This window comes from Brienomyrus brachyistius, chromosome 8 (assembly GCF_023856365.1).
Source record: "Brienomyrus brachyistius isolate T26 chromosome 8, BBRACH_0.4, whole genome shotgun sequence".
Taxonomy (NCBI): Eukaryota; Metazoa; Chordata; class Actinopteri; order Osteoglossiformes; family Mormyridae; genus Brienomyrus; species Brienomyrus brachyistius.
In genome coordinates this window covers 22,123,402-22,140,124 of record NC_064540.1, presented here as the reverse complement: position 1 = coordinate 22,140,124, position 16,723 = coordinate 22,123,402, and the positions used below count along the sequence as shown (strand labels likewise).

At 45.9% G+C, this 16,723-nt stretch overlaps 2 protein-coding genes across 7 annotated transcripts in view; both read left to right on the top strand.

Annotated features, from left to right (window-relative positions):
• chd5 (chromodomain helicase DNA binding protein 5) overlaps positions 1-14,044 on the top strand; it is a 32,365-nt gene extending 18,321 nt beyond the window's left edge. For 4 of the 6 annotated variants that reach the window (XM_049022895.1, XM_049022893.1, XM_049022891.1 and 1 more), the window contains 21 exons: positions 324-455; positions 766-883; positions 1,243-1,367; positions 1,890-2,127; positions 2,289-2,461; positions 3,082-3,256; positions 3,852-3,938; positions 4,754-4,842; positions 5,237-5,370; positions 5,719-5,863; positions 6,045-6,204; positions 6,297-6,382; positions 7,283-7,520; positions 8,277-8,366; positions 8,666-8,818; positions 9,325-9,433; positions 9,702-9,834; positions 10,029-10,224; positions 10,313-10,476; positions 10,812-10,938; positions 11,311-14,044. In XM_049022895.1, coding sequence (XP_048878852.1) covers positions 324-455; positions 766-883; positions 1,243-1,367; positions 1,890-2,127; positions 2,289-2,461; positions 3,082-3,256; positions 3,852-3,938; positions 4,754-4,842; positions 5,237-5,370; positions 5,719-5,863; positions 6,045-6,204; positions 6,297-6,382; positions 7,283-7,520; positions 8,277-8,366; positions 8,666-8,818; positions 9,325-9,433; positions 9,702-9,834; positions 10,029-10,224; positions 10,313-10,476; positions 10,812-10,938; positions 11,311-11,435 — 2,997 coding nt within the window. In that variant the 3' untranslated portion in view covers positions 11,436-14,044. The remainder of the gene's footprint in view (positions 1-323; positions 456-765; positions 884-1,242; positions 1,368-1,889; positions 2,128-2,288; positions 2,462-3,081; positions 3,257-3,851; positions 3,939-4,753; positions 4,843-5,236; positions 5,371-5,718; positions 5,864-6,044; positions 6,205-6,296; positions 6,383-7,282; positions 7,521-8,276; positions 8,367-8,665; positions 8,819-9,324; positions 9,434-9,701; positions 9,835-10,028; positions 10,225-10,312; positions 10,477-10,811; positions 10,939-11,310) is intronic. The other 2 variants (XR_007399329.1, XM_049022892.1) reach the window with 2 other exon arrangements.
• Positions 14,045-15,586: 1,542 nt separating this feature from the next.
• Positions 15,587-16,723, top strand: part of arhgef10la (Rho guanine nucleotide exchange factor (GEF) 10-like a) — a 72,237-nt gene continuing 71,100 nt past the window's right edge. The window contains exon 1 of the mRNA XM_049021683.1: positions 15,587-15,864. The gene's annotated coding sequence lies outside the window, so the exon portion shown is untranslated. The remainder of the gene's footprint in view (positions 15,865-16,723) is intronic.

Sequence of the window (16,723 nt, the reverse complement as noted above, 5' to 3'; positions counted from 1 at the left end):
TAAGCTCTCTTATTATGCAAATTGTCCTTCCTTCATATGCAGACGCCTGTATTAATCAATATAAGTTTGTCATGTTAGAAGTTTGTATCTGCTTGTGGGTATTTGTGAATCAATCCTGTCAGCGTGAAGCCATTGCTATTCTTTATGGGATGATATTCAAACACGGAAACCGATCCCTAATTGGTCTGATTGAAAGCTTTTGATTTGCATGTGTGTAGTGAAGGGTTCATGCTGAAAGCCACACCAGTGGTGTGTGTGTGTGTGTGTGTGTGTGTGTGTGTGTGTGTGGGCACGACACCACACTTATCTGTGTTTGGATGCAGGAAGCCCCTGTTCTGCCCAATGGCTCCTATGATGGGAACCTGCTGGTGAAGTCCTCAGGGAAGCTGACTCTGCTGCAGAAGATGCTGAGGAAACTCAAAGATGAAGGACACAGGGTTCTCATTTTCTCCCAGGTCAGCCTACCTGCCTTTGTGTTCTGTTCCCGTCTCCTGCAATCATTTAAATTCATAAAGATATCTCCGTAGTTGTTTTTGATGGTGAGGATTGAGGTGCCGTATTTACGCAGAATTTCTTTTAGAACAGCACACAAAATTTCCTGAATTTGGGTGTTTTCGCATTAAATTGAATTGTGGGTTTTCATTGTGCGCCAGGTTTGTTGTTGGGAGGTAAGTTAGTAAGACTGGTCTTGTCTTTGTATTCTCGGCGTCGAGAAACACCCGCTCTCTGAGTTCTACACTGGCTGCTCCTCCGTTTCCCTCTCAGATGACCAAGATGCTGGACTTGCTGGAGGACTTCCTGGAATATGAGGGCTACAAATATGAGCGAATAGATGGGGGCATCACCGGGGGCCTGCGCCAAGAGGCCATCGACCGCTTCAATGGTACAGTGTTGTCGTGGGGGGGAGCTCTTTAAAAGAAAATAGATTCTTCCTTTAAATTTGTTTTGACAAATCCGACCTATAGTTTTTGGCAAGAGTTAAAACACAGAGGTACGCCAAGTAGAGGGATACTGGGAACCGTTAGAAAGCTATTTCTCATCTTTATTCCCCCATAAACTCCCCTAAAACAGTCAGTCTGTTTCAGGGAAGCTAAAACTTTAGCTAAAACTAATGGGTTTTCTTGATATTCAAAATGCTGGTAGCTATTTCGTTTAGGCTAACTTTTCCTCATGCTTGTTAGATGGCTGTAGTCCCCCTTTACCTCACTGGAGAGCGATGCACCTTTACTCCTTTCTCCGTAGCTCCCGGAGCTCAGCAGTTTTGTTTCCTGCTGTCCACCCGAGCCGGCGGACTGGGAATAAACCTGGCCTCTGCTGACACGGTCATCATCTACGACTCAGACTGGAACCCGCACAACGACATCCAGGTGAGTCCCGTGTGTTGTGGTAATGATGCTCAGAAATATTCCTATCTTGTTTGTATCTACCTATGGGTCATAATGGCATATATTATTATTAGTAGTATTTTTACTATGCAGTTTCGTGATGGGGTGTCTCACTCCAGCTTCACATCTCCGGCATGGAGGTTTAAATCCTAACCCTGTCCTATGTGTGCAGAATCAGCATTTTCTCCCCATTTTGCTCCTGGTCTTTCATTTTCCTTCTGCAGTCCAAAAGCCTCTGGTTGGCTGAACTGGCATCTATAAAGTGCCTGTGTTGTGAGATTGTGTGTATGCCCTGCAGTGGACTGGTGTGAATCCAGCCTTGAGTTCATTGCTTCCTGTTATAGGCTCTAAGTTCCGCAAACTTGTACTGGAGAAGTTCTTATGGATGATAGACTAATGATGAGTGCATATTGAGAATATCTGCAAAGGTCCTCATGGATACTGGAGATCTTTTGCCTCCCTGAGGGAGTCCTTACCCACTGTGCCGCCCTCTCCCCTTGTCAGGCTTTCAGCCGGGCTCACCGGATTGGCCAGAACAAGAAGGTGATGATCTACCGGTTTGTAACACGAGCCTCAGTAGAGGAGCGCATCACGCAGGTGGCCAAACGCAAGATGATGCTGACCCATCTGGTGGTGCGGCCCGGCCTGGGCTCCAAGACGGGCTCCATGTCTAAGCAGGAGCTGGATGACATCCTGAAGTTCGGCACTGAAGAGCTCTTCAAGGACGACGTGGAGGCTATCGGTACATGATGATCTAATCCTCATCCTGCGTAACATCCCACTGATTCTAACTGGAGTTTCCCCTTAGGCTACACTGTATCCTTATTCTGTGATCACATGACCCTCGTTTATCCATCCGAATTCCTGACCCGATGATGCCTCTGGACCTTTTCCTGCTTGCAGGGGACAATAAGGATGGAGAAGAAGGCAGCGTGATTCACTACGATGACAATGCGATTTCCAAGCTGCTGGACCGCAGCCAGGACGCCACCGAAGACACGGAAATCCAGAACATGAATGAGTACCTCAGCTCCTTCAAGGTGGCCCAGTACGTGGTGCGGGAGGAGGATGGAGAGGTGAGGGCCTCCCATGGTCATCAGCAAAAAACGGCACCCAAGTCAGACGAGCAGAACCTCACTCTATACTGTTTACTATGCAGCCACAGAGCTTTGATATTTAGCGCCTACAGTAAATCCACAGAGCTCTCATTTTCAACACCTTTTACTCGAAAAAACATAGAGATGTCACATAGAGCAAAGCCAAAGATGTATGCTTTTGAACGCATCATTCATACGCCTGCTTTAGGAAAACAGTCAGTTAACATCAGTGTTTATTACGTTCGGTAACCCTTTAATTGAGGGGACACAAATGATGTAGCAGTACACTCTTAGTTAATGTATTATTTAACCATGAACTAAGTGTTAGTTACATACTGATCCCTTGTTGGTTCATCATCATCATCAATCAGTCATAACGGTTCATGTATTTCATGCAATTACTATACTTGTTTATGATTTGTACTTGAGTAGTGACTGAGTTACTAAGTTACTTTTGCCTCCAGGAAAGTGTTATTCCATGTTCTTTACTACCAAACCCTAGGTGGAGGTTGCTTACAAATGGCCCATAGACTCATTCTTGGTGCAACCTAACCCCTCACCATGCAGTGCTCATGTGCGTCTGCATGTTCTGCCCCTAGGAGGAGGTGCAGCGGGAGATCATCAAGCAGGAAGAAAACGTCGACCCTGACTACTGGGAGAAGCTACTGAGGCACCATTACGAGCAGCAGCAGGAGGATCTGGCGCGCAACCTGGGCAAAGGCAAACGGGTTCGAAAGCAGGTCAACTACAACGACACCTCACAGGAGGACCAAGGTGAGAAGCCAAGCTCCAGGACACACACACTGTCAGTTATCATACGGTGCTAATGATAATCTGTGGTATGACCATAGTGTTCTGCTTTCAGAACCTTAATCCAACCTCAGTACAACCACAGAGTGTTCATTTGCCATTATATTATATGCAGTACAACTGTAGAATTCTAATGATCTTCTTCAACACTAGTGGCCAAAATTGTGGAAAAACCTATCATTTTTGGTGATGTTTATAAGCAATCAAAGAATGTTACAAATATCATACACTGGATGATTAAATAAGTAACTGGAGTATCTGCAATACAGTTCTGCAAACTCAAAATCGGAAGTGTTTCTACAGTTTTGGCCACTTGTGTATATGTAGTAATACCTAACAGACGGGATGGTTGCAGTGATGGCTGCAGTAAGGAGGAAGCAATCAATGAGGCCAGACTCAAGGGAGTGGTCAGTGTAACTTAACAGTCATAGTGAACCGCCAGTGGTCCTCAGTGTCCCCAGAATGATCACCGTGGTTACCGTGAAGAAGCGGTGCTGTCTGGCGTGTTTATTCCCTCTGTGGTCAATGTGCTGTTGTTTCTCACTGATCCGTGGCTCAGAATGGCAGGATGATCTTTCAGACAACCAGTCTGAATACTCGGTGGGGTCCGAGGACGAGGATGAGGATTTCGAGGAACGTCCGGAAGGTAAGTAGATGATGCTTTCGACGCACTTTGCATGCTTTGGATTAGTCGGGTTCTGTCTACTTTCGAAAACACTTGCATTGTGATGGAGTATTAACCAGAGGTGGAAAGTTCAGGTCTGGAAAGTACAAATCCAGACAAAGGTTTTGTTTCAACCAACCAGTTGAGTATAAAGATTCACAGTCATAGGGTTCTCAAGTGGTTGGTTGAAAGAAAAACCTTGGTCTGGATTTGTACTTTCTGAACCTGAACTTTCCACCTCTAGTATTAACTAGCTTAAGCACTTGTACCACAAAGAGACATTTCTACCATTAAAATCAAATTAAGGGAGAAAGTAAACATAGCTGACTAAATGTCACCTTTGGTGTTCTTCTACAAATGCAAAAGCTTCTGAAAACAAGTCAATATATACACCAATGTGGAAAGAAGAAGCAATCAAAACTCATAAACTCTTATGTCACGAATGCTTAGCAACCCTGTCATTTATGTAACTTATTGTCATTTCGACCAAAAAATTATCTTTTGAATGTAACCCCTGGCTTTCTTCAATCAACCAGCTGTTTCCTTGACAACCAATGAACCAATGAAATACAGAGGAACTTAGACAGAGCCCTCCCCCAAGACTTTAAGGATCGACATTATTTAAGACGCCATTCACAATTTGCTGCTTTTTGAGCTGTTTCTAGTTCTTTCTTTGTCTTCTTCTTCAAGCAGGCTTTTTAACTTCCATCAGGATCTATCTTTTGTAAATTGCCTGGTTTTGCTCTATAAATCAAACCCCGCCCTTTGGTCCTGTTAAACCAATCATTGTTTCCCAGGTGGGCGGCGTCAGTCTCGCAGACAGCTGAAGAGTGACCGTGACAAACCTTTGCCACCCCTGCTGGCTCGAGTTGGAGGCAACATTGAGGTGGGTGGGGGGGGGGGGGGACAAAAACAAATCACATGACCTCTGGTGATGCTGCAAAGGACCCTGAAGCTCTGCCCTCTTCGTTTATGTTCCGCACGTCACATTTCTCTGATGAAAGACGTCCTGTTTGAAATGTTAAATTGCTAGTGGTGATTTGGCAAAATGAAACCCCTTAGGTAGCTCTGCGCGATCATGGCAACTGTCCATGTTCAACTGAGTAGGAGAATAAATCTGAGACACCTTCACGAAATCCTGTTTGGACATGTGCTTAATTATTAGCTCATTGCAACACAGTGGGAAGTAACATACGGAAAGTTCTGGCATTCCCTTATTCATGTTAGGTAATTACAAAAGCTTGCATGTTAGCAGTAAGTATCATGTGACCCCCCCCCAGGTGCTGGGCTTCAATGCCCGACAGAGAAAGGCCTTCCTGAATGCCATTATGCGCTGGGGCATGCCCCCCCAGGACGCCTTCAACTCCCATTGGCTGGTCCGGGACCTGAGGGGCAAAAGCGAGAAGGAGTTCCGGTACCCCCACGATGCCCCCAGGCGTGGCTGTCACACTGTCGCACAGGGGGGCCCTCATTTTGTTTACTGTCACACACAGCTGCTGCGTCAAGGAACATTTCACGCTAATCTGGCTCCTGTCTATAATGTCACCCTGAGTATAGAAACCATGAATGAAAATAATCACCTTCTTTTTTTTTCTTTTTTTTGCCAGGACACATTTCAGTTTTTATTTACACCAGATGTCTAAAGAGAGTAAAATGTATCCTTGTGCATTGTTGATTATTTTACTAGGGCTTCACTGTTTTTTGTGGGAGGGAAACGGCTCCCCCTGCTGGCATCAGTTAGCGGCATTTTCTGGTTTCCCAGGGCCTACGTGTCCCTATTCATGAGACACCTGTGTGAACCTGGAGCCGACGGGGCGGAGACCTTCGCCGACGGCGTCCCGCGGGAGGGTCTGTCCCGACAGCACGTCCTCACCAGGATTGGGGTCATGTCGCTGGTCCGGAAGAAGGTTATGCACTATACAAGCCTTCCCTCCCCCACTTAAATGGATGACGGAGCCTCTTTGTATCTGTCCATTTCTTATTATGTGCTATTATTATACTGTGCTGGAAATTAAATATCACGTGAAGCATAATGTTCTTATTACCGTCAGAATTCTGAGACGCGGCGCTTTCATTGCGGACCCACAGGTGCAGGAATTCGAGCACGTCAACGGCAAATACAGCACGCCGGATCTGATCCCCGAGGGGGTGGAGCTGAAGAAGCTGACGGAGAGCCTGTCCTCGGACCCCAACACGCCCGTTCCGGCCAGTCCGGCGGCCACACAGCCCGGCACCCCCGTGCCCCCAGGTGAGATGGACGCGCCTGACCTGTACCGCAAGGCAGGTCCTGATTCAGGTTGCTGGTTCTGTGCTGTTCACCGTTTGCCTGCTGCCACCCAGAGAAGGCAGAGTCTCTCTCTGGACCCTCTGAAGAGAAGGAAATGGTGGAGCTGGATGGCAAGAAAGCGCCCGAGTCTGAAAACAAGGTAAGAACTTCGCCATACCCAAATCTGTGTTTGGTATCTTCCAGTTTAGTTTTCAAACTAAGGGCTAACAATTCTGTACCCAAATAGATTTCTGTCTTGACACACTTGCATGTAGGAGCCCCTCGTACCCGCGGCTGATACGTCCCTATCCCAGATAGCCGAGGATGACAGCAAACCATCTGCAAACTCCATATATAATGTGATTTCCCTCAAGACATTACCAACATTAAATACAGTAATAATAAAGTACATTGTGCATTATTACACAGCACTGTACTCTGCCAAATGAAAGAGATTCTAATGTTTTAGCTTAATTCTCAAGACACAATATGTCAATGAAAAAATATGTATCAAATGATGAGGGAGCGATGGAATAATACAGGAGGGATGCCATAGGCTCCTACACATTTTGCAGTGAAAAACATGTAATGAGAAAAACTTATTTGTTTAATTTAATCTTAGCCTGTTGTGCATACTCACCGGCTTACAGCCTGTACTCACCGGCTTACAGCCTGTACTTGTTTGCCGCATGGTTTGAAATTTATGAATTATATCTGACATTTTTAAACTTTTTTCACAGATATGGGGATCGCACTGTGTAGGTGTTGTAATGTGGAACAAACTGACTTAATGAAATTGTGAAACTTGTAATAATTACAATTACATGAACTTGCGATGTTTGAATTAATAATTACTTTTTCCAGAAGTTGTGATATTCCGCCTCCATCAATCTTATTTCAGTCCTTTCTCCTTCCTTTTTGTCCCCATTTAGTTCTACTTCTACCTCTTTTTTTTCTCCTTCTTGGTTGTTGATTCAGTCTCTTTTTGTCCATCCATCTGCATCAATCTCTTTCTCATTCTCTTCCTCCTTTACAACTTTGTGATATTTGTTTTCCGTAGACCCTCCTCTGCTTGGAGTCGTCGCCCAGGCCTGACAAGCCCACTGACAGTGAGGAGCCCAGAGTCAAAGCGTCTGAGGAGAGACAGCCTGATGAGAACTCAAAGGCAGACTCACCCCCGAAGCCTGAGTCTTCTACGAATCAGAGCCAGCCTTCCTCCAGTCACATGGAGACCTCCTCCAATCAGGCACAGTCAGCCTCGAAGCAGACAGAGTCGCCCTCCAATCAAAGCAAAACAGGCATGCAGAGGAAAACTAAAGGGTGGCCAGTTTGGGGTTGAAGGGGTCACATGATTAATTGATCTTGCATGCATAGCACTTCAGAACCAAGGTGACGGTAAAGCGTAACTATTAAGGAGTTTGATCTGGGACAAATAAATAGCAGATTTAAGTCCCAAGAGGGGTCTACTGTTACACACTTGTGCCCCGTGTTACAGTAAAAAATGTAACATATATTACTTAGTCAATGCTTTTGTCCAAAGCGATGTACAAGCGAGGAGAGGTGGAAATCTCAGGTACAGAAAATTCAGATCCGGACCAAGATTTTTGTCTTAAACAATCAATTGAGTCCTCTGTCAATGTGACCCTTTATACTGAACTAGTAGATTGAAACAAAATCTTGGTCTGGATTTGTAGTTTCTGAAGCTAAACTTTCCATCCAAGGAAAGATTGGGGTTAGAGAGGGCAGGGTGAGCTAGTATCCCTGGAGCAGTTGGGGTTAAGCACCTTGCTCAAGGACCCAACAGTGATTGGATTACTCCACTGGCTATGGGATTTGAACCCACAACCTTCCTGACACAGACCTCTAATGAGCTATATTTATTCTGATGTAAAATGAAACCAAAGCTGTTGCTTTGAATTCTCTCAGCATGAACAAATGATGCTTTTTCTGTTTTCCGTCCCCGTGAATGGGCACCATTACTGCCAAGCTGGCTAGGCACGATTCCCATTTTTTGGTGAGGGCCTTACAGTCCATGCTTGTGCTGTCATCACCAGGGGAGCCATCCCGAGAGGCAGAGAGGCCATCTGAGAAGGGAGACAGCGAGCCGCCCACTGTGCGGTCCGAGGAGAAAGAATGCAAACCAGGTCAGGAGTGTAACGTATGCGTTTGCCAAATCACTGACCCCTATAGGACATTGGTGTGAACTACATCATATAAATTTTTTAGTTAAATGAATGAATGAATGGGTTTCTAAGTCCCAGCGACTAGAAATGATTTTTTTGACGATAGATATATGAATTGATTTCTTACTGGATTTGCTAGTTACATTTTTTATTTGATTTAACTGAAAAATAGCAGCAGGCATTTGTAGGACTCGTCTACAATGGGTCCTGGGCTGGTGATGCTGGTGTCAGACCATTTTGAGCCTGTGCTGCCCCTATAGCACCCAGGGCAGAAGCAAAGACTGAGGATGCAGCCGAGGGCCAGGTGAACGGGGAGAAGGAGGTCCGTGATGAGATGGACGACGGCAGGAGGGAAGACAGGAGCTGCTACAAGAACAAATTCATGTTCAACATCGCAGATGGGGGGTTCACAGGTCAGGGGCGGGGAGGCCATGTGTGCCAAATGTTCCTCTGGGGTAACTGATTCATTCCCACCCAATCTTCCGGGATTATCAGGAGGTAATAGTGCGCATAATTCCACATAATTCCTCCAAAGTACCTAAGGCATATTTTCCTACTCCGAGGGTATTCCTCCTCTTAGCCTCTAACCTGGTGTTGTCTCACTTTTTATGCATAACGTTACTGGTTCCCAATGGTTTTAAATTAATTTCTTTCCTCTCTAATTCTTTTAAAGATGTTTCTGATAAAGCTAGAACATTAAAAGCTTGTCATTAAATATTTAAGAATAACCTTCATTTGACCCCTAATCCTCAATAAAGGTGTGTCTAGTTAGGTACATGTGGGTGTGTCCTTTGCATGTGTGGGTGTGTCCTTTGCGTGTGTGGGTGTGTCCTTTGTGTATCGGGGTGTGGCCTTCCTGCTTAACATGTGATTCGCTGCCATGGCGTGTGTGTCTTTTGAACTTACTGATTTTTTCCAGAGCTTCACACATTGTGGCAGAATGAGGAGCGGGCTGCCATGACCTCGGGCAAGATGTATGATATCTGGCACCGCCGGCACGACTACTGGCTGTTGGCTGGCATTGTCACGTATCCTTCCTGCGCTGCAGCTGGCCAGGGCGGGGCATGCTGGGCTGGTGCCCGCTTCACCTGTCCAAACCTTAGGAGACAGGCTTCTAGTCAGCTTGGCTGATGAAATGAAGATACAGGCTGATTTATTTATTTTTATTGCCGCACCACTGCAATAAAAGTCTTCCGTTTTCAACTCAGTGGACCTTCTGTGATTCAAACGATGGTGTGGCCAGCGCATGTCGCGTCGGTACCCCATCTGCTTGTCCTTGACCAAGGCCACCCTCAGACATGGCTATGCCCGCTGGCAGGACATCCAGAATGACCCTCGCTACGCCATCCTCAATGAGCCCTTCAAGACCGAGATGCACAAGGGCAACTACTTGGAAATGAAAAACAAGTTCCTGGCACGTCGGTTCAAGGTGGGTGGGTGCTACATATAAAATACGTATCTTATAGATTTACATTCTGGGAGGGGCATTATTAGGCCACAAGATTCCTTCTACTGCAGCTTTGAGAGGTTCTTCTAAATAGCTGCAGTAAAAGTAATTTCCAGTTGGGTAAATGTATGAATTTTCTTAAAAGTGATTAAATGGCTAACACTGCCAACCCCCAGCTTCTGGAGCAGGCGCTGGTGATCGAGGAGCAGCTGCGGCGAGCAGCCTACCTGAACATGACACAGGACCCCGTGCACCCGGCCATGGCGCTGAACACGCGCTTCACCGAGGTCGAGTGCCTGGCCGAGTCGCACCAGCACCTGAGCAAGGAGTCGCTGGCGGGAAACAAGCCGGCCAACGCCGTGCTTCACAAAGGTGGGAGCGATTCCCGTGCTCTGTCTGCCGGCTGCCTGCTGCGCTTGCGCTGCTAACGCTACCCATTTTCACTCTGCCGCAATTGCAGTGCTGAACCAGCTGGAGGAGCTGTTGAGCGACATGAAGGCAGATGTGACGCGGCTGCCCTCCATGCTGTCGCGCATCCCGCCCGTCTCCGCACGCCTGCAGATGTCTGAGAGGAGCATCCTCAGCCGCCTCACCAGCCGCGGCAATGAGCCACCGCCCCAGCAGGTCCGGCCACTCACAGTGCCCCCTACTTGTGTGGAGGAGTTATGGCTGGGAACGACTCTTCAGTCGAGTGTCGTTTTTCTTAATGGGTTAATTATGTCTTTGCTTATTAACCTGTGGCAATAGCTAATTTAAACTATTCCTCTTGGGGTCAGAATCCCCAGCTTCGCACAACTGCAGTTAGGTCATCTGACTAGTGTAGCTGATGCTAATTAAAGGTAGACGATGACCTTCTGCGGGACTGAAGGGACTGACCTCCGGTCTAAGGACAGAGGTGCTCTAAGGTACTTCAGGATTCTGTGTGGGTGTGACATCTCACAGCTGTCTCCTGTCCCCAGCCTTTTCCCCAGGGCTCCTTCAGCTGTGCGCAGATGTACAGCACTGGCTTTGCCAGTGGTCTCCGTGGCCCAGGAGGGGGCGCTATGGTCAACTACAGCCAAATGCCCCTAGGACCCTATGTCAGCGGTAAGAGTCGTTGGTGGTGAATTGTTGTGTTTATTTTATAACGGATTGAGGTCCAGTAGTATTTGCTGTTGTTCACCAGCTGCCAGCTGCTTGGAGAAACCTTCATACTGCTTGCATATCAGTTAGATTTCTAAGATGTGCTCACAAGATCATTACGGTGTAATGAGTGACCGGCCTTTGCCCCCAGGCAGGTTGTTTTGCCCCTCCCCCCATGGAGCTGACCCAGAAATACAGTTTGCATCTCCACTGATGATATTCAAGGGTATTGGTGATGAAGTTCCCAAAGAACAGGCAGAAGATCAAACACGTTCTCTGAGCCTATAGTATATTTAGTGTCTGGCCGCTCATTATATATTTTTTTCTCCTACCCAGTGTCGACCAACGGCCCCCCTCCTCCCAGCCAGCTAGACAAGAAGCCAGGCGACAGTCTGAGGGACGTGGTGACCCCTGACCTGAAGATGGGGAAGGCCAGTGATGTCATCTGCATTGAGGACTGACCCAACTGCACAGGGGCCGAACAACACCAACCAGCACCGGCCTCTTTGGGGTCCTCCTCAGCGTCACTCTGCCATGGCACATGCTTCTTCTTATGCTCCTTAACTTTATTTTCCAGATTCTGTTTTTGGGAGGCGGGGCCTGGAGGGAGGCGGGGCCTGGAGGGAGGCGGGGCCTGGAGGGCCTGGACAGAGGAGTATCTTCCCCGAGGAAGCAGCTTATGTGTTTGTGTTTTATTTTTCTCTTCTTCGCTTCAAGATGCTAAGAAGGGATGACAGGAAGCCAATGGACTCAATGCCTCATCGTAGCAGGTGCTCCATCTTCAGAAAAACCTTTCATTTTGCTGCCACCTGACCCGAAACTCTTGACAACCAGACAGATCTCCGCACCGTCACTGGAACTTGCCCCCTCACAGACCCCTCATCCATCTCATGAGAACGTTCTGTCTTTCTGACCCTGCGCAACCCCCCTCCCCCCCGTCCCCCTCCTCATGTGCATAGATCCTCCATCGTGGGTTTCGGGGTGGCTGCAGCTGCAAAGGGACTGTGCAAAGCACTGCCCTCACTCACCATGTCATTAATGAGTACTTTTTTGCATTTTAATTACATTGTGGCAGGAAGGTATAAAATTGAAAGGGAGAAGAGAGTAATCTGTATATATATATTTTGAGTGCATGATGTTACCGTGTGCCTGACGTGCGTAGCAGACGCAGAGAGTTAAGCGAGGCGTCATCACACTGGGTTCGGAGTTGAAGATATTCTGCGATGTTCTGGAACGCACAGCGTTTGTTAGTAGGATATGTGGTCGGGTTTTTGGTACACAGACTATTTTTTTTCCTGTGCTTGAATGTCTAAACTGTTCCCACAACTTCCCCCCTGACTCTAATCTTGGGGGGGTCGGACCAGCCAATGCACTATGGAGGGTTAGGGTTGTTTGTGTTATACACTGTGCTATCTTTCGGGCCCCCTACCCATTTATCTGAGCGACAGTATCGTAGTGAAAGACCCATCAGATTATCTCTGGGATCAAAGTTTTCTTGTTAGTCCTTAATCGACAGCTTTCCCAGAGTCAATTTTTTTGACAAAGTGTTCAGTACCACTAAACAGGAATCAGCTTGTCATCTGTTTTAATCCTCTGTGTGGTTCTCTTTGCCAGTCTGTGTGTAGCTGCTGAATCTGTCTTCGATAAACCTGATTTTAAATCTGTGTATGATCCGTTAAGCTTGTCATTGTTAACCTTGCCTGTATGTTTTCTGTTAAACCTGTGTGCATATTCTTTTCGGTTAAACGTTTGTTAAACTCATTTGTCTGTTTTTCTCTGTTATAACCAGCGTGATCGTTCTCTGTTAAGCTCTTGTGTTTGATCTGTCTTCATCTCCTCTTTTTCGTCGGCCCTGTGTCTTCTATTTATCATTAGATGTATGTGAATTTAATTGGATTTTTCTTTTTGTCCCCAAATATTTAAACCTTGAACTGAAGTATTCATCAAGCTGAAGAAACACGTGTGAATTAACAGGCTCAGTATCACTTACGCTTTATGTCTGGATAGGTGATCCAGAATGAAGCTATGTTTTTTTAATTATTGTCTGGAATGGTACTTGATCATACTCACATTTTACGACTGTATTTAATATCATGTTGCAAGCTTCGAATGAGATTCCATAACTACTCTTTTTTTCGAAGAGGTTTTGAAGGCATTATTGTTATTATTATTATTATTATGATTATTGGTCCAAGCGGTCTTAGGTGCTGGAACCCTATTGTTTTTATTATTGTTGTTATTTGTGGCTATAAGAAAAAGTTCAGATAATGAATGAAAGTGGTGTTAATACTGTCTTTTGGTACCTGTGTCTGCCGTTTTTGTTTCCACAGGACCTCCCGGTAGCGGATTATTCCCACGGGGGCTGCTGTGAATTAATTGTGGGTGGGTGGGTCGATTGGTTAAGACGGAGTTCCCGAAAGGTAGCGCCGTCTCTTGCTGCGCCAACTCGCACAGTGGTCATTTTAATTTATTTGATTTTTAATGTCGTCTCTCTTCTTGTTGAGTAAGAGGCCGCTGCATCGGGACGGCTCGCATTTCACGGTTACAGAGACCGAGACGAAGCAAAGCAGCCTCGGTAACACTGCGTGCTTCTTTAAAAATGGGTTTAGCTCATTTAACCTGCGATGTTCATTTTCCCCCTCTTTTTCTCTCCGTGCCAGAGAGAAGGATCTACATGAATACGGTGAAAGAATCAAATGCAATCAAACTGAAGTCAACCAAGAATGTATTGAATATATGAGAAAAAGGCTTCAGTATAATTACTATAAATAAAATATAAATACAAGTATATATACAGTATACATGTTAATAAGGAAGGCTTCAAAAGCTACCGCGCTGGTTAACTTTGTAGAAATGTATGCGAAGCATGTGAAATGTTTTGTACGAAGGGGGAAAACTTTGTTGGGGGTGGCGGTGGGGGAGGGGGTTGTTATATAAAAGGACAAAAGCCGTTTTGACGATCAGACAGTATTATGGTGTAGAGGGAGGTATCTGAAAGAAAGCAACGAGGGGTAACTTTGTATTCAGTGTATTTGTTTAATGTGTTTTAATAAATCCTCTCAGTAAGAAACGGAAGTGTGCTTCACCATTCTGTTTTTGAGGGGGAAAACTGGCAACGATGCTCGTCATTGTATATTGAAAATGCCCCTGGAAAAATTGTAGTTATTGTATGTTAAAGTTTTATGACTAATAGGCCTACTACTATTGTGTTTCGGGTGTAGCTTTAACTGTTAAAAATTTTGGGAAATCCCCCCACAAAAGCTTCCTATGCCCGTGCGGCACATTTGGAAAGTGGTTTTCATTAGTCTTTTCCCCATTTTTCAATTTTTACGTTTTTCATGATTCAATCTATCTTTTAAAAAAGAACGATTCGCTTTATATACACTTAAGACTTAAAAAATTAGACTCGCATTTAGTTTCGCATATGCGTCCTTTTGCAAAATTTTGACATTCACCGAAGAAAAGGAGGCACATTTCCACCGACCTCAAAACTAATCAGCAATTGATCTTTTAACAGAAACTAATGTGCACCGACAGGACTATTTCCGCTAGGGGGCGCTTCAGGTGCACAATTGGCGCGGTGGAATTGAGGCAATCGATTCGAATCGTAAGTCATGCTTTGGAACTGACAGCCACTATTGTGAATGAATAAAATCAGCAGTTGCTACTACAACTTGCAATAAAAAACGTAACCTGACAAAGACTACAATCGCTAACTATGTACAATAAATGGAATATGATTGGTAAAACATATACAAACTTAACTTTTTTTTGCCTCGCACTAAAGAACATGCAAAATAAAACATGTATTAACTTGCAGACCGAGGTATTGCTGCAGCGGTAATAAAAGATAACGCTTGTTTTAAGAAGAAATAATACTCTTTTATTACGCTCTTACACACCCTAATGCATGCATCAAACAACCCTAAAACAGTTAACAGCCCCTAAACACAGTGAGGTCTGACTCCGGATAGTAAGACACAATGGTTATACAATGGTTAAATACACAGGATCGGACAGGATTCACGCAGGACACAGACAAAGGCACAGAAGGGAATCGGGACACACCAAGTATTAGCAATGACACAAACGGGCTGTTTATAATTTCCCAGCATGCTCCAGTGCCACAAGCACATATTCAGCAAGTAACACAAAAGTTAAGCCTTGGAGGATCGAGAAGCTACTTTTAAATGCACCTTAAAAACTGTGTGAATTATCACCTAAACTAGATATAACATTTAAAAATCTCCGTTGTTCAGCCGTGAGAATTTCTTAATGAAGTTGGGATTCAATGTATAATATATATTTTTAATGAATGAATGAATTTAAAAAGTGAGGGGGATATTAAAGACTAGTTTCTTAAAAAATATATTTGTTAAATATTTTAGATTTTTAATGCCTATGGACAGATTCCAGATTTCTCAATCTCAGTCAGCTGCAACCAAACTTCCACCATTCCACTCTGCTCCCATTCCCACCCTCTCTGTTTGCATTTGTCCCCCCCCCCCCCCCCGCTGATTCATTCCACTTCTGTAATGGGCGGGGACGCCGGGCCAGAGTTATGCCATTGGCTGGAGAGCCAGAAGGCGCTGCTCTGTCATTATGTGGGGGGTGTTACAGTAGGGTGGAGGAGAGAAAGCGAGCAGTTTGAGGCAGAACGAGTTTCTTTTTCTCGTCTGTGAGCCGATCCGGGAAGTTTTCTTGCGGGAAACTGAATGGTGCAGAAACTGCTGCTGTCTCCGGTGTCCCGCGTGGGAGGGGTCCAGGGACCGAGGAAGAGGGAGGGCTACTTCCTGGAGTCCCTCTGTTTCACATGCAGGAGGTGCACAGAGAGTGGTGGATTCTGGGAATAAAGTCGGAGGGGGGCAAAACGACTCAAAGAATCAGGAGGTAAGTGCTCTTTATTCAAAGCCATTTTTCATTATGTATGTTTATCCATTGGCATCCTACCCTAAACAGGGCTGGCATCTTTTTGGTTAGAGTCAAAAGGGCACAGGAGGTCACCCTGTGTGCCACTGGCACCCCACCTTTGATTTTGGCATGTGACTCCTCTGGTCAGGCTGTTCACACTCTGGTCCTTGAATACATTTCTCTCTGCTGGGAAGCCCTGTAATTTCATCTCGTGTGGGACAGCTGCAGTCAGACGGCAGCCAACCACCTCAGCAAAGCTCTTAAAGCATAAGCGCGGGACGTTTTGAGGTGGCCAGTGTGGAGATGTCGGGCTCGGGCTGGATCTGGTGGCCGGCCCTCCTCTCCGTCACTCGTAGCGGTAGACGTGACGGAGGATACACTGCTCCTGAGGGGACAGGAAGTCGATGCAGCTCCAGGAGGCGAAGAGTGGATCTCTGATCCGCTGGGATGTGACTCCTCTGTTTCAGCCGTGACTGGGTCTATTTCTGACAACCTCAGCTCGCAAAACTCGATGGACACCGGACTGGATCCCAACCCCCAGTTGTAGTTTACACTACTGTCTGTCTAGGGAATCACTTGTGGAGACTGGGGACATGCAAGAGGGAGGATCACAAAGCGTCTGATGGGGTGGCCGGAATTCCTATGTTAAAGCTGCTGAAGCCCCCGCCCCCATGTTCCGGAATGCTTGCCTACTGCTCAGCCAAGTCAAAACCGGAACCCAGACATCACTAGCATTCATCCATCTATTTCCACTGTAATCTCCATAATAGATGTGCCACTTGACACCTGAGTGAATGGAATGCTGCTTGACATTTGGTATTGTGCAGTACAGAGTTAC